Source organism: Phocoena phocoena, chromosome 5 (assembly GCF_963924675.1).
Source record: "Phocoena phocoena chromosome 5, mPhoPho1.1, whole genome shotgun sequence".
In the NCBI taxonomy this organism is placed as follows: domain Eukaryota; kingdom Metazoa; phylum Chordata; class Mammalia; order Artiodactyla; family Phocoenidae; genus Phocoena; species Phocoena phocoena.
The window spans coordinates 19,290,014-19,313,900 of NC_089223.1; the positions used below are offsets into that span (position 1 = coordinate 19,290,014).

The 23,887-nt window shown below is 36.9% G+C and overlaps 1 protein-coding gene across 1 annotated transcript in view; it reads left to right on the forward strand.

Annotated features, from left to right (window-relative positions):
* Positions 1 to 23,887, forward strand: part of BANK1 (B cell scaffold protein with ankyrin repeats 1) — a 301,567-nt gene that overhangs the window by 86,285 nt on the left and 191,395 nt on the right. The window contains exons 4-5 of the mRNA XM_065877749.1: positions 3,068 to 3,206; positions 10,247 to 10,386. Of these exons, the coding sequence (XP_065733821.1) occupies positions 3,068 to 3,206; positions 10,247 to 10,386 (279 nt within the window). The remainder of the gene's footprint in view (positions 1 to 3,067; positions 3,207 to 10,246; positions 10,387 to 23,887) is intronic.

Genomic DNA, 23,887 nt, shown 5'->3' on the forward strand with positions numbered 1-23,887 from the left:
ACAGGTGCGAAATGTTTCATGATTCCTTTGGAAGTTGTGCGTTAAAGCTGAGTTGGACCTCGATGGAGAGGATACATATGGGGAGATGGAGGGAGAGGAGGAACTCAAGGGCATGCCAACGTATGTACAAACAGGAACAGCTACCTAATTAGCAGGTCTCAGTGCAAAATGAAAAGGTAGGGACCTCTGTTCAAATTATTAAGCATTTCAAGCTGCAACAGCAGAACATTAAGACAAGTGCAGCGCTCTCCAAGTGCAGGACCTGTGAAGCTGCAGAGGTTACGTGCCCATGAAACTGGTCCCGGGTACAAATGAGGTGTCAGTGCCTCCTTGGGGGTGGTCTGTATGCTTGTCTTTTGTTGAGAACTCTTCTCTGGAAATGGTTGAAAGGTGGAGTCCTGCCCTCTATTAGGTAGAGAATCTGTTGCACAAGAAGCAGCCTGTGTGAGCCCTCGTGAATGAGAATGAGTTCTCTAGGTGAATAAGCACTGGGAGAGGATGCTAAGCCTCACTAAGTTTGGAAAGCGAGAGGTCAAAGTTATACAAGAAGAGATGTACTAGGGAAGAGAACTCCGAAGAAGTTTGAAGCCGAGGATCTTGGGGATCTGAGCCAAAGTAAGTGGGAAGTCATTAAAGCTTCAGAGTAAGGAGTGAGATGTGAGCATTAGAGGAGCTGAAGAACTGCACTGGCAGTGAGGTCCTGTGAAGAGGAGGAAGCAGTGTGTGGGGGCACAAGCAAAGAAACAGAGAAGTGTTTCCAACATGCAGGGTGTGTGAGGCCAGAGCAATAGGTGGAATTATGGGATCTTTTCTCGATGAGCAATTTACTCGGTGTGGAGAAATTTAGTTCAAAATAATCTGTGGACAAATATTGGAGAGTGGTAGACTCTGATGGAGAAATGCCTGAAGTGGATGTGTATCAGCTGAAATGATTTTTTTTTTTTTTTTTCGTTACGCGAGCCTCTCACTGCTGTGGCCTCTCCTGTTGCAGAGCACAGGCTCCAGACGCACAGGCTCAGCGGCCATGGCTCACGGGCCCAGCCGCTCTGAGGCATGTGGGATCTTCCCGGACCGGGGCACGAACCCATGTACCCTGCATTAGCAGGCGGACTCTCAACCACTGCGCCACCAGGGAAGCCCTGAAATGATTTTTTTTAACATCAACATATTTGTAGAAACTCTTTTTTTCAGAGCTTTAAAAATGTAAGTTTTATTGGTGGGATTTATGCTTAGGGAGATAATATTTAATAAGAGAACTTTGAAATTAATGACTTTTGGGTAAACACAATTTTATAAGAGCATGTAAATGAGGTTTCTGTTTATTTTGTGAAGGACTGAAATTTAGTTTGACTTTGAAGAAAGCCTTTGAAAGGTGATATCTGAGATAATCATAAAAATATATTTCATTTTTGTTATTTTGAAGGGTTAAACAGCAAGATGTAAAGAGTAGTACAGATTTTAAATTTAGATAGTTCTGGTTGATCTTCAGAATGTAACTGTCTGTATTAGTTACCGTATCTGTAAAAGAGAAAAATGATAGCCTTCCATTTTGGTTTTGGGGTATGTGTGTATGTTTGTGTGTATATGTATGTGTGTGTTTGTTTTGGTTAGGATTAAAGGAAATGGCTTTACATAAAAAGCATAATTCCTAGTATAAAATAGGTGCTCAATAAGTGTTTATTCCTTCTTTTTTTCTATATTATTTCTAATCTTCTTATCCTTAATTTTCTTTCTGGATTGTTTTCAAAAGGTTTTCAGTAACCGTTTATATCTTACGTATATAGATTTAGCTTTTCCACCTTAATAAAATCTTGAAATTTTTAGATTTATAACCGTTGTCAACTCAATAGCCTTCACTGATACTCATCGTAGAGAGTAACCAGAGAACCTCTATTAGGTAAGATTAAAACTACAATTGACCTTTGAACAACAGGGGTTTTGAACTGCATCGGTCCACTTAAACATGGATTTTTTTTTTTTTTCAACATCTTTGTTGGAGTATAATTGCTTTACAATGGTGTGTTAGTTTCTGCTTTATAACAAAGTGAAACAGCTGCACATATACATAGATCCCCATATCTCCTCCCTCTTGCATCTCCCTCCCACCCTCCCTAGCCCACCCCTCTAGGTGTTCACAAAGCACCGAGCTGATCTCCCTGTGCTATGCAGCTGCTTCCCACTAGCTATCTGTTTTACATTTGGTAGTGTATATATGTCCATGCCACTCTCTTACTTCATCCCAGCTTACCCTTCCCCCTCCCCGTGTCCTCAAGTCCATTCTCTACGTCTGCATCTTTATTCCTGTCCTGCCCCTAGGTTCTTTAGAACCATTTTTTTTTTTTTTTTTAGATTCCATATATATGTGTTAGCATACAGTATTTGTTTTGAACAGGGGTTTTGGACTTCATGGGTCCACTTAAACATGGAGTTTTCTCAATAGTAAATACCCAGTACAACATGATCTGTAGTTGGTTGAATTGCAGAGGGTCTAATATCAATTATACATGGATTTTCCACTGTGCACAGGGTCGGTGCCCCTATGTTGTTCAAGCGTCAACCATATTAGACATTAAAAACAATTCATCATAATTAAATTATAAGAGGTCTTAAAGCTAAACCTGTTCAGTCCTCTCGTATATAGATAAATACACCAAGTTCTGGAAAGGTAAAGGAAAGGGATTTGGAAAAAAAAAAAGGATTTGGTTAGCAACTGAATTACATTCCTTGGAGGTCTGTGAACTGATGCTCATCACCCTCAGATAGAACCTCACACACAGGGATGAGGTGAGAGGAAAAGGGAGCAGCTCTGTCCTCACTGTCTTTCCAGTTGCAAAATCTGGTGTTGGGGGAAAAAAAATTGAGTATTCAATAGACATCAAGTTGATACACTTAAAATGCTGTGAGAATCACCTTTATATATTTCATTTCTGAATATGGCTGAAACTACAGACACAATGGAGATACATAATTATCATGTGTGACCTTTGTCATTAATAAATGCACTGGGTTCTTTGGTTAATGAAAACTTTTAAAAATGCCTAATTGGGTTATATTTTTCATCTTATAGAATCCTGGTGAAATATTTATTATTTTGAGAGATGAAGTAATTGGTGATTCTGTGGAGGTTGAATGTACGTCAAATAGTAAATGCGTTAGAACACGGCCAGCCCTCTGGAATAAGACAGTCTGGTGTATGAAAGCTTTAGGTAAGAAATTTTTTTTATGCTTTAATAAATATAAAACATCATTCTGAGTTTCTTTCAATAAATTTGTGGTAAGTGGTTTCAGTTCCCTACAGAAACTAATATTGTTCTGCAGGTGTTTCCTGTGTTTAGCTTTCACATACCCAAGGCTGTTATTATTAAACTGGATTCGCAAAAGCACGAACGTGTAAATTATGAGAACTTAGCTTGTGTACCATGTGGTAAAATGACAGCCAGTAACATCACATACTTTATGTCAGCAGAGAGCACTTTAATGTGTCAGCTATTAAATATGGAACTAAAATTATTTGCTTTATTGTAACAGGATTAGCAGACTTTTGGATTTTCATTCATGATTTTCTTTTTTCTTCTTTACTTTTTTTGCCATGCAAAAAAAGTATATTTTTTGAGTTTATTTTTGCTTTGGAAAGCATAGTTCTTTTTCACTATTTTATCATCATGGTACCATTTCTATATACAATCTTCCCTCTTTTCCTTATTTAAATTATGAACCTAACCATTTTATTATCCAACTTTGCTTCAGCATGATAAATTGCATTGGATTTAAAATTCCAGATGGAATAGACACACTTGCTGTGATAACTGTACTAAAATCAAAATTTAATATATTAATTTCTGAATGTTTTGATATAAATGTAGGACTACTTGGTTTTTGAATTTATGGTGTCCTGTTATAATTAGAGAATAAAATTACCTAACTTTATAAGTGTGAATTTCATAAAATATTTTAAAGTACAAAGATATTCAATCTTATTATAAAATTGGAAATGTAGTAAAAAATATTTAAAATTAAAGAGTATATCAGGGCTTCCCTGGTGGCGCAGTGGTTGAGAGTCCGCCTGCCGATGCAGGGGACGCGGGTTCGTGCCCCGGTCCGGGAGGATCCCACATGCTGCGGAGCGGCTGGGCCCGTGAGCCATGGCCTCTGAGCCTGCGCGTCCGGAGCCTGTGCTCCGCAACGGGAGAGGCCACAACGGTGAGAGGCCTGCGTACCACAAAAAAAAAAAAAAAAAAAGAGTATATCAAATGCATCCTGAGCTCTTTTGTTTTCTTTTTAGACTGTGGTATAATGAAACCCATTTACAGGGCATTTACAAATCTTTTCTGTTGTGTAAAGCATGTGTCCCCTCTATGGATTTCCTTGCACAGCGTAGGTCAGAATTGGATTATAGAAAGGAAAGACTTTACACCAACCATTTATAAACATCTTAGACACTGCTTCCTGTCATGGACAAGGATATGCAGAAGTGAGATGAGAAAGAATTCTTTCTGTTTCTTTGCCTTTTCTTCCAAAGCCCCTTACTTCCTTATGCCACATTTTTAAATGATTTAATGAGCAATAATTTCTAACTAATTAGTTTAGAAGTTAAACTAAATCTAGTTAGACTAAATCACTACAGAAAAATCAATATTACAAATTAAGAAGTACTTAGCTAATACTTCCCAAATAGCAAATCAAAATGTCAAATAAAATTGTTCACATTAAGTTTTTATGTTCAGTTTACCTAGTAGCTAAGAGCAGCGCAAAGAATAAAATGTCAAAGTTCAGATGTTTTTCAGAAAAGGAGGAAACTGTAATTCCAAATTTTCCAGTATATACCAGCCCATAATATTATCCATGTGGTTGAACAGCAAATTTGTAGTAAAAATCAACCAACCAACCAACCATTATTTACCAGTTATGCTAATTAAACCTTTCCAACTCTTTTTTTCAACTGGTGTATTCTCTAAGTTAATGATAGATTATCTTACAAAACGTTGGCTGCTATGTAGCAATATACAGGATAGTTCCATGAATAATTACGGGAATACGTATGGGACATGGCTCAGCAGAAATGGTCTTACTTTCTCTGCCTCAAGGCACAGTTTCTTGAAGTTTTTTGAACCCTAGCAAGAACTACATTTTACATTATGACCCAGTACATATGTATGAAAACATAATGAAAACAAAAGTTTTAAAAGCAATACTTAGACTGATGGTTTCAGCCCTGACATGTAAAGAGCTTGGAAGTTGCCACTCCCATTCTTACAACAAGAAAAAGCCAAACAAACTGAAAATCAGTGGCTTTTCTTGAAGTCATTGGAGAACTAAGGTTGTAGGGTAAACAACCATCCCAAACTCTGGAGAGAAAGGTAAATCAAGACTGACAGCTAAGATCTGCTTACCTGGAGCAGAAGTCACTGGAGCCGTAAACTGGTAGGAGCACTTAAATGGTAATTCTGATGAATTGCCGGAAGCTGAGTGGGGACTAGCTTGAAAGTAAGAAGCTCCTGGGGGCTGTAGTCTTAAGAGGCACCTATAATTTTGTGGAATTTACCACCAGGAACCCCATCAGGTTCACACAGTGAAGATCTGAGAAAGATCCCCTGAAGGGCTCTGCTAGATCAGAAGAAGACTAATGGTGAAATACTCCCAGTATGTTCTCCATAACAAAGGTCTACTTTTCAGGGGAAACCACTTTACCAGAGCCTCATCCCAGCTGAGGAAGGGCATCCATCCTGTTGTAACCCCCTCTAGCCCTCAAGTCTCACTTAAGGTGGGGAAGGGAAAGCTATGCCACAGCAGAAACACTTGTGAAGGTCACAGCTGAAAGACTCAGGCCCACTAAAAGACTGATTTAATCATAAGATTAGACCGCTTCCCCTTCCCCCAACCTGACCATCACCACAGCAGGGTTCCAGCGTAATGGCAGTGGATTACAGTTGAAAGTATGCAAGATGCAGAATCTTTCTGAGGAGGAGTACTTAGGGAAGCATAAGGTCAGGAGGGAAGACAAGGACAAGGACAGTAGAGGAATTTGCAGACTCTGGTACCCACAGCTACAGCAAACAGTAAATACAGCCTAACTCCTACACAGATTACTCTCAGTACACACTTACCTGTTTCATTTCTTACATCTGATACAGCATGTCTGGTTTTCAACAAAAAAGTTACAAAGCATGCCAAGAAGCCAGGAAAAAACATAGTCTAGAGAGATAAAACACACATCAGACCAGACAGATGTGACACAGATGTCGGAATTATCAGACAGGGAATTTTATATAACTATGATTAATATGTTAAGGGCTATAATGAAGAAGTAGACAACATGCAGGAACATTTGGGTAATATAAGTAGAGGGAAAGATATTTTATTTCTTTTCATTTTTTCAGTGTTAGAACCTACTAAGTTGATGTCGTGACGAATTAATGGGTCACAAACCACAGCTGGAGAAACTACTCTTTGGAACCGCACTGCCCAATATGATAGCCATTGGCCACATCTGGTTATTTAAACTTCATTATAATTCAATGAAATTTAAAATATAGTTATAGTATCCATATTTTAGGTGCTTCATTAGAACATATCCAATGAACATATCTCAGGAAGTTTGATTGGACAGGACTGACCGTACAATAGAGTTCCTTTTGCTCTACACCAATTACGGAGTAAGAGGGAGTGCCCAGTGTGCTCTTCGAGGCTAGTGATCTGTGCAGAATCCACAGTGTAGTTAAGGAAACACTTAACTGGTGGCCAAGAGGGCTGGTTTTACTCTGTATTGAACCATTTACTGGGTAACTTTAGACAAGTCTCTTGATCTTTCTGTACCTCAGTTTTCTTATTGATAAAATAGATTCTCAACTTACATTTTAAGTCCTCCTTTATAGGCTGTTTGGAGATAAGGGAGACAATGTATAAGACAACACTGAACATCCAACTGAGGAACAAAGTGTCAGTCTCTCCCTCTAGCAAATCCCTTAAACATGAGTGGCTTTTCTGGAATAACTCACATTCAGCTTCTGAATGGGGGGTGATAAACCATTTAAAAACTTCCTTCTCTTCCTTTTGGGGAAAAGAATTGAGGGGACCATCTTTCTCTATAAATACTATACTCCTCGTATTGCCCCCTCTCTCCTCCTAGTCTTCTCTTTACATCTCTTGATATAAAATTTGTCCCCTTTCATTCTTGGGCAGTCATGCTCATGAGCATTCCTAATTCTGTGTCATCTCATGTATATAGTCCCTGTACCCAATGGTGTCTTCCAGGACAGGAAATGATCTCAGTCAGTATCTCAGACCACCTAATAATAGTCTATAAAGATTTAAGCCTTTAAAAAATTTTTGTGCTACTTCTTTGAATACCAAATTAAAATGGAGGATCTAACCCTAAAGTGGAAACATACCAGGGACCCTTCCCCACTCTCGGGGTTCTTTGGAAGAATATTGATGCCTCAGGTTCAGGAGATGGCCTCCATCTGTCAGTCTCTTTCCAGTCTAGGAAAACTGCTCATGTGACTTCATTTCTGATCACCTGGCTCGTGGCTCAATCAGTCACATCACTTAAAATGCGGTCTGCTCTCTGTAAATGTTCTCTTGTGCTATACCCAGAGCTTCCTGTACTGAGTCTAGCTGGTGTTGAGGGCTGGTATGGCAACTTCACAGTACTGTCCCAGATGCAGGCTTATTTCTAGTCATCATTCCATAGTCCTTAAGGTGTGGTCATAATCATCATGGAACAAGATGACCTCTAAGCCTCTTGCTATCACACTCTATATTCCAAGCAATGTGATGAAGCAAGGTGTGCTGGAACCATTGCATTTCAGGTTGCAAAACGCAATTCTACACATCTCTTCCCTACTTCACATTCAGTGATCTTCCCTTGTGCACTAGTATTCTTGGGCTGCCATAATAAAATACCACAGACTGGATGGTGGCCACCTTCTTCCTCTGTCTTCACATGGCCTTTTCTCTGTGCACATGCACTTCTGGTGTCTCTTCTCATAAATCCTTATTAGATAAGGGCCCTATCATTATGACCTCAATTTAACCTTATTACCTCCTTAAAGGCCTTATCTCCAGATACAGTCATATTGGGGGTTAAGGCTTCAGCATATGAATTTGGGGGAAACAAAATTCTGTCCGTAACACCTTGGTAGCTTGAAATTGGCCATGGTGGGAATATTTATACCACAGAAGTTGGCAAAACTATGTGTAGAAAAACAAGCATCAGTGCTTTTTTTTTTTCTTTCTGAGAGTCCATTTATCAGCACACCACTGGGATAAAGAAATGGAGAGGGCCTCTTTAAACTAAGAAGGTCTCTGTAAGACATATCTGCTGATATTTCATTAGTCAGAACTTAATCCCAAGGTCATATATAGCTGAAAGGAAGAATAGAAAATCTAGTCTTTTCAGTTGATCAGCAATGTGCCTAGCAAGAAATAAAATCAGAATTCTGTTTCTAAAAGGAAGACATTGGGGTAGGCAACTAGCATTTTCTGTTAGAGAAGGGTACCCCTCTAAGACCAACTAGAATTCTTTACTTCTTTGGAGACCTCCTCTTAACCATTATAAATAAGTGTGTATGTGTGTGTGTTAATAGACTTTCAGCATTGGGGTATATCAGATACTCTGAGGTCTTCTTCTTATAGTTCTCAGAACTCAAAATCTTCTCTACTCAACCCAACATTTTGCCATACTAATATACTTTTTAAATGTGTGTCTCTTTTGAGCTTGGTAACAAGTCAAAGAAAAACAAAATTATGTTAAAGTACAATTATGCTGACCCAAGATATCAGGAATAAATAAGTTTATTCTCATGTTAACTTCTAAAGAAATTAGAATATTTTAAGTATCCTATATCAAAGAAGTCCCAAGCAAATATTCTCACCATATATCTTTCGTGATTTATCACCTGACTTTCTTTCAGAAGGTTAACATCCCATCATAAAACTGCTAATCTCTTTTCTGATAAACAAAGTCAATATTTTCTTTCAAAATCATCTTTATGAAATCTACTGAAATTGACTTCATTTCACTCCAGTAACTCCAGAACCCCCTTTACTATGTGCACACAGCTGTAGCTGATGAGGTGTACTTTACAACTTTCAATTTTTTTGAGATTTCTCTTACATTCTCTATTGGATGAATACTTACTTTTGGAAGAGAGAACTTTTCTACATATATTTTCTTTATAATACAGGTTAAGTGTCTAGTCAAGCAATATGAGAGGAGGAAATTTTAGCTTCTTGATCTAGTTAAATATAAGATTATGTTGGCTTTAAATTTTCCTGAGCAATATTATAAGAGGTCCTTTATCCTCTTCAGAAGATAAAGTAAAATTAATGCTTAAACCTTAAGAACTTTTAAATATTCAACATTTCATCAGGTGGTTTCATCAGGTGGCCTGTACTTAATGGCTTATTCCAAACCCCAGATGTTTGCATGACAATTTTCCAGGAGAATTTGGAAAATATCTCTGTGACAAAGAGTGAAAGTTTTTAAAGTGTGTTCTGTGAATGAATTTAAAGAACTAAATTTTGTTTAATTTTGTTACAATAAAACACAACCTTTCCATTGAAGTGATTATTTAGTGTTATTCTTTCATAGAGAGCACAACAGTCTCGGGTAAGTTTAACTTTCTTGATGTGTTACAGCAAAATTTACAATGGGGTATATCAGTCGCCTTGAACAACTTATTCACAAAAAGGATGAATGGATGGGGTAAATAGTACTTAAATAACAGGGCATTAAACCTTGCCTTCCCAAGGGTTTTTCATTGTTATCAATTGAATAAAAGTTCTATAATTTCAATCAACTCTACTCTTTCTTTTTCCAAACAATTTTAAGAAACTTTCCTGTAATTAGTGGGAACTTTCTTCCTCAGATTAATAACAAATACTTAACTTTTAATGAATGACTTTACTGTTGTAAATTCAAAGTATTATGTAGAGATGATTATAGATTACTCCAAAAAATGGAGGTTAGAAGATAAGGAGAAAAGATTTCGTGTTTCGCTTTTATTATAATTTTAACATATGTTTTAATCCTTTAAGTTTTTTTTAAACAATTAAGTGCAAAATTACATATTCTATTTTGTGGTTTCTAACTAATAAGGATAAAAAAAGAAAACAATTAAGTGTTAAAAGCTAGTAAAATTGTTATGAATTCTTAAAGCCTGACTTCATATTCTCTAAGAGATATAATACTGTGGTACATGCATTTATAGACTCAGCTCCTAACTCTCTCTTTGTGTTTTAAAAGATTTTCCTGCCGGCTCTGTCAATGTCAATGTCTACTGTGATGGAATCATTAAGGCCACAGCAGAGATTAAATACTATTCAACCCCAAAGGCTATGAAATGCCTATTGGGAGCGGCAGGTCCAGGAGATGGTGTATACCAGGTAAGTCGATCTTTCCATGAAGTCGACAGTAAGCTAAAGAGCTAATGTGGAATAAACGAATGCATACTTTGGTATAAAGTCTGAATGTTGGTTGAATAAGAATGAATTACTGATCATTAGGAAAAGTAGAAATTGACCTATGTGATGCAGAGATGTAGATGAATTAGTTTGTGTAAGTGAAGTCATTCCGGATAATGTCATTGGGAGACAGGTTATCCATTAGAGAATAGCTGTGTCATGGGCTCATTTTCAAGCTGTTGCAGACCAGATAAAGAAAGACAGAAGGATTAAAGAGAACTCTCAAACAATGAATTTCCTCTTTATCCAGATGTGGGCAAATACAAGATAAAAGAAGGTTTGAGGTTAAGGACTCAGAAAAAACAAGAATACCACCAAAAAGGAAGTGTGTGGTGTTAATCTAGAAATTGTTATTTTCACGAGGAAATTTCCAAGCTCAGTGTATGTTTTTCTTAGTTTCATTTATCATTGTTGTCTGCCAGTGAAAGTTATTCCTTTAAATTAACAACATTTATTTGGAATTCTAGAAATGCTAAACTTTCCTGGGAACTCTGCAAAGTGGCATTGCAGGTTTTTTTCCTCTAGTGTGACAAAGTAGTACTCAGCAAGGATGACTTGGTGAGAAGTTTCTAGTCCTCTCAAAGGCCCTTAGTTTGGACATTCTCCAGTGAGTCATAGATGATGTGAGTGCCCTGCCCTAAGGGACTCATGGACTTAGAATGTAAAAAGTGCATTTTGATTGACTGTAAGCCATTAGTTTAATTTCTGAATTCTGTTTTATTTTTTGTTACTTGACCTACTTTCAGTGGAGAGAAAGCTTGCTTAATGTGGAACTTCTTTATGTGCTTATTACATCAGACTTTCAGAGTGAAATAAATGTCATTTCTTTTAATAGCTGCTTGATAATTAGAATTATAACTTTGCTTAATTGCCTTAGTCTTTCTGTGGGCAGAGGAGGAGACCAGAGGAGAGGCAAAGAAAGAGGTAGTTGAATTGAACATGCGATCTTCAGATTTACCACAGAAATATTCCGTAAGACTTGTAACAAAACCATCAATAACAGGAATGTTGACAGGTTGTCATGAAGTCTTACTGGTTAAACCAGTTTGGAATTGGAGGCTTTGTTATTTGTGTGACACATTTTTCTATTAGAGTTCTCCTTTATGAATGATACATTTTAGAACAATGGAAAGGTAAAAATGTCTTAGAGAAGGACAGGGAGTAAAATACCATTTGTCAAACTGAGGAGGGCTTCCCTGGTGGCACAGTGGTTGAGAGTCTGCCTGCCGATGCAGGGGACACGGGTTCGTGCCCCGGTCCGGGAGGATCCCACATGCTGCGGAGCGGCTGGGCCCGTGAGCCATGGCCGCTGAGCCTGCGCATCCGGAGCCTGTGCTCCGCAACGGGAGAGGCTACAACAGTGAGAGGCCTGCGTACCACAAAAAAAAAAAACAAAACTGAGGAGTCTGAGGACATTTGACAAAATATCTATATTGTAACTGCAAAGCAAGAATAAAAGTAACAGCTTGAAATACAAATCGTTTCATTTTCCTGTGACACGTCTACCTTATCCTCTACTTTAAAAACTTTATTCACTACACAAAGACTAATAACAGCATTATATTGCATTATCAGTATTCAGTCAGCATAGAAGTAAAGTAGTCCCCAAAACACATTTTTGTGTTGGTTTTGCCTTTGGGGAGGAAAAAAACTTTGTTTATAGAGAAAATTAAATGTAATTTTTGACTCAAACAGTTTTTCAGAATGTTGTAGTATGCAAGTTATGATTTCTTCTACAGCTTTGAGTGAATAAAAACTTTCCTGAGTAGTTTTTAGGTAACTAGAAAATGCTCTGTTTCATTTTTACCCTCAGTGTCAGAAATGAGAGGTGAGGAAGGGTTTCTCCCCTCCACTGAGCCTTGGTGCCTATAGTGAAAGGAAGGTTGTTGGACAGTCACAGGTTAATTCAGGCTGTTACTCTCAGGAAAGAGGCACTTTAAACCTGAGGTTTGAGTATGGAGAGGTAGAATTATTCTAAGTTGGTGACAGCAGACCACAGCTTGGTAAGATGCATTAAGAGATTTGGTTTAATCTATACAATTAAAGATGGGTTTAGAGGTTTTGCTATTGTCATGAGGGGACCTACACATATTGTGGAATTAGATTAAACAAATTCTGAGTCTGAGATCTCAGACCCGGCAGAGCTACACCATCACAATCCTGACACATGGAAAAGGCTGCAATTCACTCAGTCTCCATCACATCTCGGACTAGGTATGACACGGGGTTCGTCTCATCCACTGGCATCTGGACCACATGAGGTATCCCTACCTTGAATTTACCAAGATGGTGAAAGTTGGACTCCACTCTTGATTTAAAAGAAGGATCTGGGCTTCCCTGGTGACGCAGTGGTTGAGAGTCCACCTGCCGATGCAGGGGACGCGGGTTTGTGCCCTGGTCTGGGAAGATCCCACGGGAGCCTGTGCTCTGCAACGGGAGAGGCCACAACAGTGAGAGGCCCGCGTACCGCAAAAAAAAAAAAGAAGGATCTGCAGGGACACAAAGGAACCTTGTTGTATTTTAGGGTTACTTGCCCTCAGCGGTGGTGTCCCAGCCCACCGTGTGCTTCTCCTTGTTGACATTTGGTTGTTCCTTTGACATTTGGCTTTGCTCTCGTGTACATTACATTTTAAAAGTTGTGTAAAAAGCTGTGCTTTTCCTCTCCAGCATACAACACTGCAGCAGTTGTTTCCTTCATGTGCTTCTCTTACTACTTTAATTGGGCGATTTGGATATGTTGCATATAGTCCGCTGAACATCTCTATTCAAAGAACAGTGTGTGTTGTAATTTTATTCACCATAGTTATTGTGTATTTGTCAGGACATATACCAGCAGATTTTTTTTTTTTTTTTTTTTTTTTTGCGGTACGCGGGCCTCTCACTGTTGTGGCCTCTCCCGTTGCAGAGCACAGGCTCCGGACGCGCAGGCTCAGCGGCCATGGCTCACGGGCCCAGCCTCTCCGTGGCATGTGGGGGGATCTTCCTGGACGGGGGCACGAACCCATGTCCCCTGCATCAGCAGGCGGACTCTCAACCACTGCGCCACCAGGGAAGCCCTCTTAGTTTATTTTTAATGATGTCTATTAGGTTTTAGAAGACTTTACCTAAACCAGCTTAATTATCTAACTGCTTCCTAAATTATTTCGTCTTTTTTGGATAGATACTAAGTCCCAGCTCATAGCCTCAAAAAGGTAGAATTTCCAGAGCCTCATCTAGAAGAGTGAATTCAAATGAAAAAATACAAAGCCCAATTTGGGAAGATATTAGAATTCAAGTACTAGTGTTAGAAAAACTAGTAACTCCTATTTGACTGAGATAATTAAAACCTTTGAGACTGCCATCTTATTTACAAAAGAGTCTAGGGGCAACAATAAAGTTAACTTTGTATAGGAAAAACTAGATACAATATAAAAACCAAATTAGGTCAGAATGCTAAAAGAACATAGCAATTATTGATCAAAGCATTAGGATCCTATTTATTAAAAGAGTTTTTGAAATGGTACCAAATAATTTTTATTAGTTGTGTTTTGTATTAGTAAAAAGGTATATTGTGTTGCATGTATTTATCATTTTGTATATTTTACTTTATACCTGTTGAAATCTTATTTTCACCTTCATGTTAGGTGCACATCATTGCCAGTTTTCACTAAATTGTATGAATTATTCAATCTTTGCTTTACCGCCTGCGAATATTTAATACACTGTGAAACCAGATGGGGTTGGGGTGAGGGAAAGGGAACTCTCACATCATGAGGAATTTCCCAGTTTTTTATTAGTTCCCTTAAAGGTTAGTTTCTTCATTAAGTTAAAGCTCAGGCATTAGAGGTTATCTCCCTAAAAGAGTTCTTCAGAAGATTCTTCCTACTGAGAGGTACTGGGAACTCCCCAGCCTTTCAGCAGTTTTTTTCAGGTCCTTGCCTCGCTCAAAAGATTGATGGACACACAAAGCTTCAGGGTCATAAATCTTTTCCAACACTGACTCCCTACCATAGCATGCCTCCTTGTCTCCTTAACTCTCTCCATGGTTCCTGTGTTCTAGCCATCCAGGACTGTTCCTTCTTTTATCAGTAGAACATGTTAAGCCATTTACTCCCTGCTGCCCCGTCTAGAAGGCATGGGCATAGTGTTTTTCATACCCAGTTTCTTCACATAGTTATCGTTCCCGATATATACGACCCAACTGATAATTATTGCGTAAAAAATGGGAAAACAGTGATTGCTGGTTTTTTTCCAGTGCTATTTGAAAAAATAAGTGAAAAACTATAGTATAGTATATAAATAAGAGAGAAATGAAAACTGCCCTTTTAAAATACACTGTTATTTATTTATAAAATTGAATAAATGAATCTGATGCTTATGAGAGTAAGGAACTCTCAGAGGTTCATGATACTAGAAAAATGAAGAATTTGTGCTATAACTTGATTCTTCATACCCTACCTCAGTCATGAACTCCATGTTAATATACTTCACTACCAACTTTTCACAGCTGTAAAGAGCTGTTAAAGGTAAGATCCAGTCTTACCTTTCTTTAGAATATTAAAGAAATGTTTATTACTCAAATATGCTTAAGATCTTACCTCTCTTTCAAAAGGCTGCTTATTATCTTTCCTTTTTATTACTGGAAAGTGGCAGTGCAGCATAAGAGAAATAGTTCCGGATAGGGCAGGAGCAGGAGTTGGGTTCTTTCATTGAGTTAGCAGCCGCTTCATGAGAGCCCACTTTCCTTAGTGCTAAAGGAATTTCCTCATGGGAACAATGAAGAAGCTAGAGTATATAATCTCCAAGGTCATTTCCAGCTCAAGTATTCCATAACTGTAAGCCAAGAGGAAAAAATTACTTAGATTAGGAATTATGACCATTCTTATTGAGAGGACTGACTTGCCAATACATGGGCTCTCCATGTAGCCTTTATTTCCATTTTATTTGTGCTTACTCTTAATTCTTCCCCCCAGAGAAGAAGAAAGTGATTTGAGTTTCATGTACCTTTGATTGGTTTTTTAACTTGTTTTATATTTCTGATCAAAGATTTGTAATCAGACAAAAAACAGTCTAATAAAATGCAATCTAGAGATTTATTTCTGGATTCATTTTTCATATTGCTTGCGCTCCTAATTAGATTGGACCAATAAGAATAAGGCAAATCTATTGAAGCTTTATTTTACTGATAAAACAAGCAACATTTCCTTTGTGCTATGTCTCCTTTATGCTAGGTCAAGCAACAGTTAACGATGCCTGATTGGGATGGTTCAGACTTAATTATACTCACCAGAGTTACAAATCATTGAATCAAACAGGAACACACAATGTAGTACACTCATCCACTTATTTAGAGAAAAACAAATAAATTAGTTAACTGTAACAGCAGATATAACAGCTATTATGAGAAAAAAATATTTCTGAGTGCAGAAATAGCCATTAACTTAGCCATTGACATAACTATACTGTTGTTTCTCTACAATTCTTATCTTATAAGCCATCTCAGTCCATTTTCATAGTTATTGGTCCCATATGTTTTCATTTATGTTTAGCTACTGCTTAGAGTGTATTTTATTAATGATTTCTTGTTCTCCCAAACTGAAGTACCTCTCTTGCTCCTTACATTTCCCTCTCTTCTTGTCCCTGGGACTGGCTTTGACTGCCCTTTGGGGAGGATGTCTGTGTGCTGGTGTGAGTGCTACATATAACCACCCCCATCCAAGAGCAGCCTTGTGCTTTTACTATCCAGTTCTTTAGAGCATCCAGATCTTCAACCATAAGGAATATTTTTAAACAATCCTGAAAACAAAGCACAAAACACAGTTAACAATGCTCACTCATAAGAAGGTGAGAACAAACCCCAAATCATCAATAACCCTTTGGAAATTAGAAAACTAAAAAATCTTGTGGCAAAATGTGTTTGTTTGCATTTTCTAAAAGTCATTATGCATTCTTGTGGGTCTCTTTACTAAATAGTATCAACAATAAGATAAAGAAATAAAGTGGAATATAATTTGGGAAGTCTAAATTGTGTTAAGCATTCATGAAATATGCTTCTACACTAAACTGTATCAAGACAAAGGAAATGAAGTAAAGTAAATCTTTGACAAGTAAAATTCAACTTCTGAGAATTTATTATTTTTTCCCAGAGATCAGCCATTTAGTGTCATTAACCTTATTAAGTAGCAACACACAAACAAATATATGTCAATTATGCTCAAGTCCCTTCCAGCAAATCCAATGAACAATTTTTCATTCAATTTAACTTGACTTTTCAGCCACAATTAACGCCATTGACCAAACTCACTTTTTTGATATAATCTTTTTTCTTAGCTTCTAGGAAGACATATGTTCGTGGTTTTCTTCCTACATCCTTCACCTTTCCTTTTCAATATCCTTTGCAATCTCTTCTTTCTATATCTAGAAAATAAAAATTTAAATGTATTCAGTTTTGATTCTTAGATACCCTTCTTTTTTTGATAGACATTTCCTCTGCAGGTTATCTCATTGACCTATGAGGTATACTCCAAATGTAGATTTCCTTTAAGCCCATCTCTCACTGTTCTCTAACTCATGAAATGCATCATCATCAATCTAGTTTAAAAGCCAGAAACACAAGTGTCTCCTCATACCTTGTACTCTCTCGCCCTATAAATTCAATCCATTACTAAGCCATATCAGTTTTACTTACTAAATATTGCTCACTTCTCTCCATATCTCTCCAGTTCTGACACTTTAGTCTACATTTTCCTCTTGCCTACACTGCTAGGCTAGCCTCCTAACTGGTCCCCTACTGTAGGTTTCTGCACACACCCTAAAGTCCCTGGTCTGTGAGGTTATTTTAAAAAGAAAGACCTCAGCATGTAATTCTCCTGCTCAAATACTTCAACAGATTCCAATTTTTGTATGGATTAAAAATCTTTAACATGAACAATATGGCCTTGCTGTCACTGTCCCCCCTCTTTCTCCAGCTTAATCTTAATCCTCGGCCTCACCTCTGCATTCCAGGAATGCTGGTCTGCTTTACTTCCTGAACTTTTCCTTCCTAATCTCCTACCCCAGGGCCTTTATATGTGCTCCTCTCTCTAACTGAAACACTCTTCCTGTCCGCCTTCCCTAGCACTGTCTTCATCTAATTAATTCTAACTCCAAGTTTTAACCCAGCATCTCTACCTCAGTGGAGCCTGCCCTGATCCGTACTTCTCCCTGCATATCTCTTTGTAATACCAATCACATTCTAATTTGACATCTCTGTGTGTGATATTTCTCAAATTACCTCTCATTATCTGCCTCTCATTAGACTCCAAGGTCAATAAGGGCAGAGATGCTATCTATTTAGTTCCCTGTTTCCTGTCCAGAACCAAGAACACTGCCAGACACATTGGCTGCTCAATACGTATTTTGTTGGGTGAAAGTATATCACACATTAAGTTTCCCACCCAACCTCAAGTGATCCATCTGTCAGAGACCCTTGTTCCAACAGCCACTGGCTTCCTGATAACATAGGCACAGCCCTTTTGGAGAAGGTTATTGAGCTATTGCATAAAGCAGTGCTGCTTTTGACTGAAGTAGAAAGAGCTGGGCAAAGAAGGGAAGGACAAAAAAGGAAAAAAAAACAAATATAAAACGATGAGACTAATTCTGTTGTCTGTCTTGGAAACTAGCATCTAAAACAACCCAAAAAAATAATTTCCAAAAATTTTCAAAAAATCATTGCATCATTTAGAGAAGGCTTCTTTGAAAGATATTTCTTTGAATATGCTAGTACACTATTTGTTTTAAAACTGCCTTATTTTATTACATATTAACAGTAAGTGGTTACAAAATAGGTGTTAGAGGGAGGTAAGGGTAAGAAAAGGCATAGTTCTTATGGTTGCTCTATCTAATGCCTGCCATAGAAAAGCTTTGCTTTTTGTTTGTTTCTTTCTTTGTTTCATCATTAATGTCATTAAATATCTCCATTAAAGAATCTGTTCAGGTTTAGTCATTAAATTTTTGAGACTTTTTGACATTTTTTGAGGGGGGTGCGGGTGGGGTCCAGTTGAAAATTTCAGCACAGTCAAGCTTCAGTCAGTGGTCTAGAAGAGTGTTTTTCTTTTTTTTTTAACTTTTATCAATTGCCTTTGCATAATTATGATGTTTATGCATTTTGCATTGTTGATGGAGATGGCAGAAACTGCTAATTGTTCCCTAGTGTTTCTTTTTCCTTTCTTACATGGCGATATAACTTTTATCTGGGCACGTGTCCACCCAGGTAATTATTGCACTTTCTGACTCCCTTGCAGCTAGGTGTAGTCATATAACTAACTAATAGCCAATGGCATGTCAGTGGAAGTGATTTGTACAAATTTCTGATCATGTCCTTAAAAGAAGGGCGCAGTCATGCTCTCCCCCTCACTGACTTTTTCCTTTGTCTGGCTGCAGTGCTAACAAGGGAATGATGGATGAACCATCCAGAACCATGAAAATGGTATTACTATTAAAACAAAATAGAGCCTGGATCCCGTGATCAGGGAGCCATGACATCAGCCCTGAACTGCCGCATTCCAGATTTTTATGTTAAAGAGAAATGGGCATCTATCTTTCTTAAGCCTCTGGCATTTTGCGTCCCTGTATTACAATATAAAACCTACATTCTAACTAGTTTTAAAGATGTGTTACTTAATTTAAAAAATTAGAAAGAAAAAACAAACTAAATTATTTGTTCAGTCAGTTCAAAGGCTAGTTTGGGGAGTGATTCTCCTCATGAATAGGTATGCACTTTTCTAAATCACGATGATTACATTTCGTGAGTTATATCTGAGGGCTCACATCAAAGTATTCCGAGAAAAGGGAATTAAGATTTACTGGAGATTTTACATATTTACTTATTTAAACTCCTAAGTAATTCTGTCAGGTAAGTATTACTAAGGTCCCCAGCTAATGATTCCTGAGCAGGCATGTCAACACAGGTTTCTCAGATCTCAAAACATATTTTCTTCCTGTTATAATTACTTTCAAGTTATTTAGAGATTCTACAACTATATGAATACCTAATCAATAATAAATAAACTTTTTGAAGGAAGTGTAAAATTGCATTGCTTTGTATTCTTACATTTATTTTTGCAAATGTAGTCACAGACATGTTGAAATTCTAAGAACTGACTCACTCAAAACTTAGAGAAATTAATTTGACAAAGGAAAATATCCCTTTTATCTTAGCCCAATTTACTTACTTAGATTATTCTTTTACATTAACTGCTTGGAGTTGAATACTCATAAAGTAAAAAAGAAAGGCTTTTTATAACCCTAGAAAGTATTTGCTCTGCTCTCTGACCTATCATTCTCTTTACAGGCTGTAGGAGAAAATTGTGTTTAAGATAGGTTATGTAAACTATATATAAAATTCTCCTTTAAATGGCTATTTTGGCTCACTTTCATAGCACACATTATGAACAATGGAACAAATGAAGTTATTTTCTTATTTTTCTTTTACTGGTGAAACTTAAACAAGCATAGCAATTCATTATAATAAGAAAACCAAGATGTTTTTAGCTCAGCCATTGGCTTTCCTTTTAGATACCTGAAGGTAAAGAGTAAAATGCTATTTCATGGATTTTTGTCTCCTATTACGAACATTTCACAACCCTCCTGTGGTTATTTCACTGAAATCATTTCTCTTGTTAATCAAGATTCTTTACTATTATTGTATTTCTCTACCAGATTAAAAAAATAACTTAGTATCCTGTGGACATCCCTATAGGTTTCTTCACCCAACATCAATATTTAAAAGCCCTTTTCCTTGCCTCACTCTACTATTGAAGCTGAGAAAGCCAGATTCTCACAACATTTTTAACCACCCGTGCAGCTAGAGATGGTCATGTGAGACAGTTTTAGACAATGAGACCAAGGGGACATCTTTAGAGCTGTGGCTCACAATAGCCACCGTCCCCCATTTTCCCTCCATCTATGCCCCTTTTCTCCCTCTTTTGGCTAAATATGAATATGATGTTTGGAACTACAGTGTCCATTTTGAAACCATGGGACCACAATTTATTCTTTATTTTACTTAAATTCTATTTCAGATTTTATTCTTTCCTCCATGACTAGAATGTAGTATTGTGAAACGTAGTGTGTTTAGAATGTGAAGCCATAAGTTAAAATCTACTTATTAGCTCTGCAATTTTGGCTGTAACTGATTTTTTGTATCATGATTATAACATCTAAAAAAATAGGCATTTAAAAAATCTACTATTCAGGAATGTTATAGGAGATAAACTATATAAAACTTAACACATTGTAAGTGCTTAACATGTGATAGTTATTATTACTTAAGATTCTTTGAGTCTATTTCATTGTATACTGTATACATTTATCCTACACCTAAGATATACACCCTTTCACATCACTCCATGCATCTTAAATATCTCCCAACTGCTTACATTACAATGCTCTAAAATCCTTTTAAGGACAGTCTCTCAATGCTGTCATGCTCAAAAGGTGTCCACACCCCTCATCCAAGAAAGAGCAAATCAAACTTTGAAGGAGTGCTCTTATGTAAACAGCTATTCACCTCAAGGAATTCAGCTTTGTGTAATGAATATCTTCTGTTTTTTTCTGGTTTGTTTGTATTTAATTAAACTTTTAATTACTAGAAATTTTAGATTCACATATATTTGTGAAACTTGTAGAAATAATAGAGAGAGATAGTGCATTTGGTAGTACGTTTTTACAAGGAATTTGTCCATTTCATCTGTGTTGAATTTATGTGTTTGGAGTTGTTCATAGTACTCCTTTATTATCCTTTTGATGTCTGCAGGGTCTCTAGTGGTATCTCTTATTTCATTCATGATATTTGTCATTTGTATGTTCTCTCCTTTTTCTTTGTCAGTCTTTCTGGACGTTTGTCAATTTTACTGATCTTTCAAAAAAATCAACTCTGTTACATTGATTTTTTTCTATTTTTCTATTTTCAAGTTAATTGATTTCTACACTGTATTTATTATTTTCTTCTTTCTGCTTGCTTAGAATTTATTGTAATATTTTTCTAGATTCTTGAAATGCAAGCCTAGATAATTGGTTTGAGAATTTTTTCTCTTTTTTTTGTTGTTTGTTTGTTTTTTTGTGGTACGCGGGCCTCTCACTGTTGTGGCCTCTCCCGTTGTGGAGCACAGGCTCCGGACGCGCAGGCTCAGCGACCATGGCTCATGGGCCCAGCCGCTCCGCGGCATGTGGGATCTTCCCGGACCGGGGCACAAGCCTGTGTCCCCTGCATCAGCAGGCGGATTCTCAACCACTGCGCCACCAGGGAAGCCCCTCTTTTTTAATATATGTATTTTGTGCTATAAAATTTTCTCTCAGCCCTGCTTTAGCTGTGTTTCACAAATTTTTATATGTTATATTTCACTTTCATTGAGTTTAATCTACTTTTTCATTTCCTTTGAGATTTATTCTTCGATTCTGGATTATTTAGAAGTATTGTTTGCCTTCCAAATGTTTGGAGACTTTCCCATTATCTTTATGTTATGGATTTCTACTTTGATTTCATGTGGTCAGAAAACATTTATGATTTAAATTATTTTAAATTTGTTGAGATTTGTTTATATCCCAGGAGATGCTCTATCATCCTTTATGTTCCACAGGCACTTGGAGAGAATGCGTATTCTGCTATTGTTGGATGGAATGTTCTAAAAATGTTGTTTAGTTCCTTGTTGGTTAGATCATCAGATGATAGTGTATTGAGTTTGTCTATATTCGTGCTAATTTTCTGTCTATTTGTTCTATCCATTTTTGAAAGATATATTTATGTCTCCAACTGTGGTTATAAATTCGTCTATTTCTCCTATCAGTTCTGTCAGTTTTTACCTCACATATTTTTGCAGCTTTGGTGCATACACATTTAGGATTTAGCTTTACACATTTAGCTTTGGTGCATACACATTTAGGATTATTATGTCTTCTTGGTGGATTTATCCTTTTATCAGTATATAATGTCTCTTTCTGTTTTGGGTAATCTTCTTTGCTACAATGTCTACTTTACCTAAAATTAATATAGCTACTCATGCTTTCCTTTGTAATGATGCCATGATATATTTTTTTTATCCTTTCACAGTATCTGTCCATACTGGTGATTTGAAGTAAGTTTCTTAAAGAGTGCGTGTAACTAGATCATGTTTTTAATCCACTCTACAAATCACTGTCTTAATTGGTATGTTTAGACCATTTACATTTAATGTAATAATTGGTATGTTAGGGCTTTAGTCTGCCACTTTATTTTTTGGTTTTAGTTTGCTCTCTGCTTTTTATTTATCTAGGGTTTTTCTTGCCTTACTGTGTTTTACTTAAAATTTTTTTTAAGATTTCTATTTTGATTTATCTCTTGTGTTTTGAGTACATCTCTTTGCACATCTCTTTTAGTGGTTGCTCTAGACAGTGTTATATATTCATAACTGATCACAGTCTACCTATATTGAAATCTCATCTCCCTTTCTTTCCCTCTACCCCTACCCCATTTATGATATATAAATGCCTTAGATATTCCATCTACATACATTTAGAACCACATCAGACAGTATTCTAGTTTTTGCTTCAAACACCAAACATAATTTAGAAAACTCAAGAGGAGAAGGAAAGCCTATTGTATTTACCTATTTTTTTAATTTACTGTGTTCTTTCTTCCTTACCCCTGTTCCATGATTCTTTTTTTTTATCATACCCTTACTGTTTAGAGAACTTGTTTATTCCTTGTTTTAGGGTATATTTGCTGGCAACAAATTTCTTAAGTTTTCCTTCATTTGAGAACGTCCTAATTTCCCCTTCATTACTGAAGGATGTTTTTGCTAGGCATAAGACTTTTGGTTGAGAGTTCTTTTTCTTTTAGCACTTGACAAATACTGTGCCTCTTCTTTCCTACATCTATGGTTACTACTGTGTTTCTAATTGTTTTTACCCTGTAAGTAAGGTTTTGTTTCTCTCTCCCTTATTTCAAATTTTTTTCTTTGTCCTTAATTGTTGAAGTAACTTATAATGTCTCTCAGCATGTAATGCTTTGGGTTTAACCTGTTTGTGGTTTGCTCAGTTTCTTGAATCTGTATGTTTGTCTCTTGCTAAATTCAGGATGTCTTCAGTCATTATTTCTTTGTGTACTTTTTCATCCCTACCCTCTTTCTCATCTCCTCCTGGGACTCTAAATTACATGAATGTTAAATTTTTTGTTATACTCTCACAAGTACCTCACACGCTATTTATTTTTTTCAGTCTATTTTCTCTCTGTTGTACAAGTTGAGTATTTTTTATTGTTCTAGCTTTAAGTTTACTGATTCTTTCCTCTATCCTTTCCATTCTGCTGTTGAGCCCATCCACTGAGGTTTTATTTTGATTATTACATTTTTCAGTTCTAGAATTTCAAATTGGTTGTTTTTTATACCTTCTGTTTCCTTGTTGAGGCTTTCTGTTTCCTTGCTGAGAC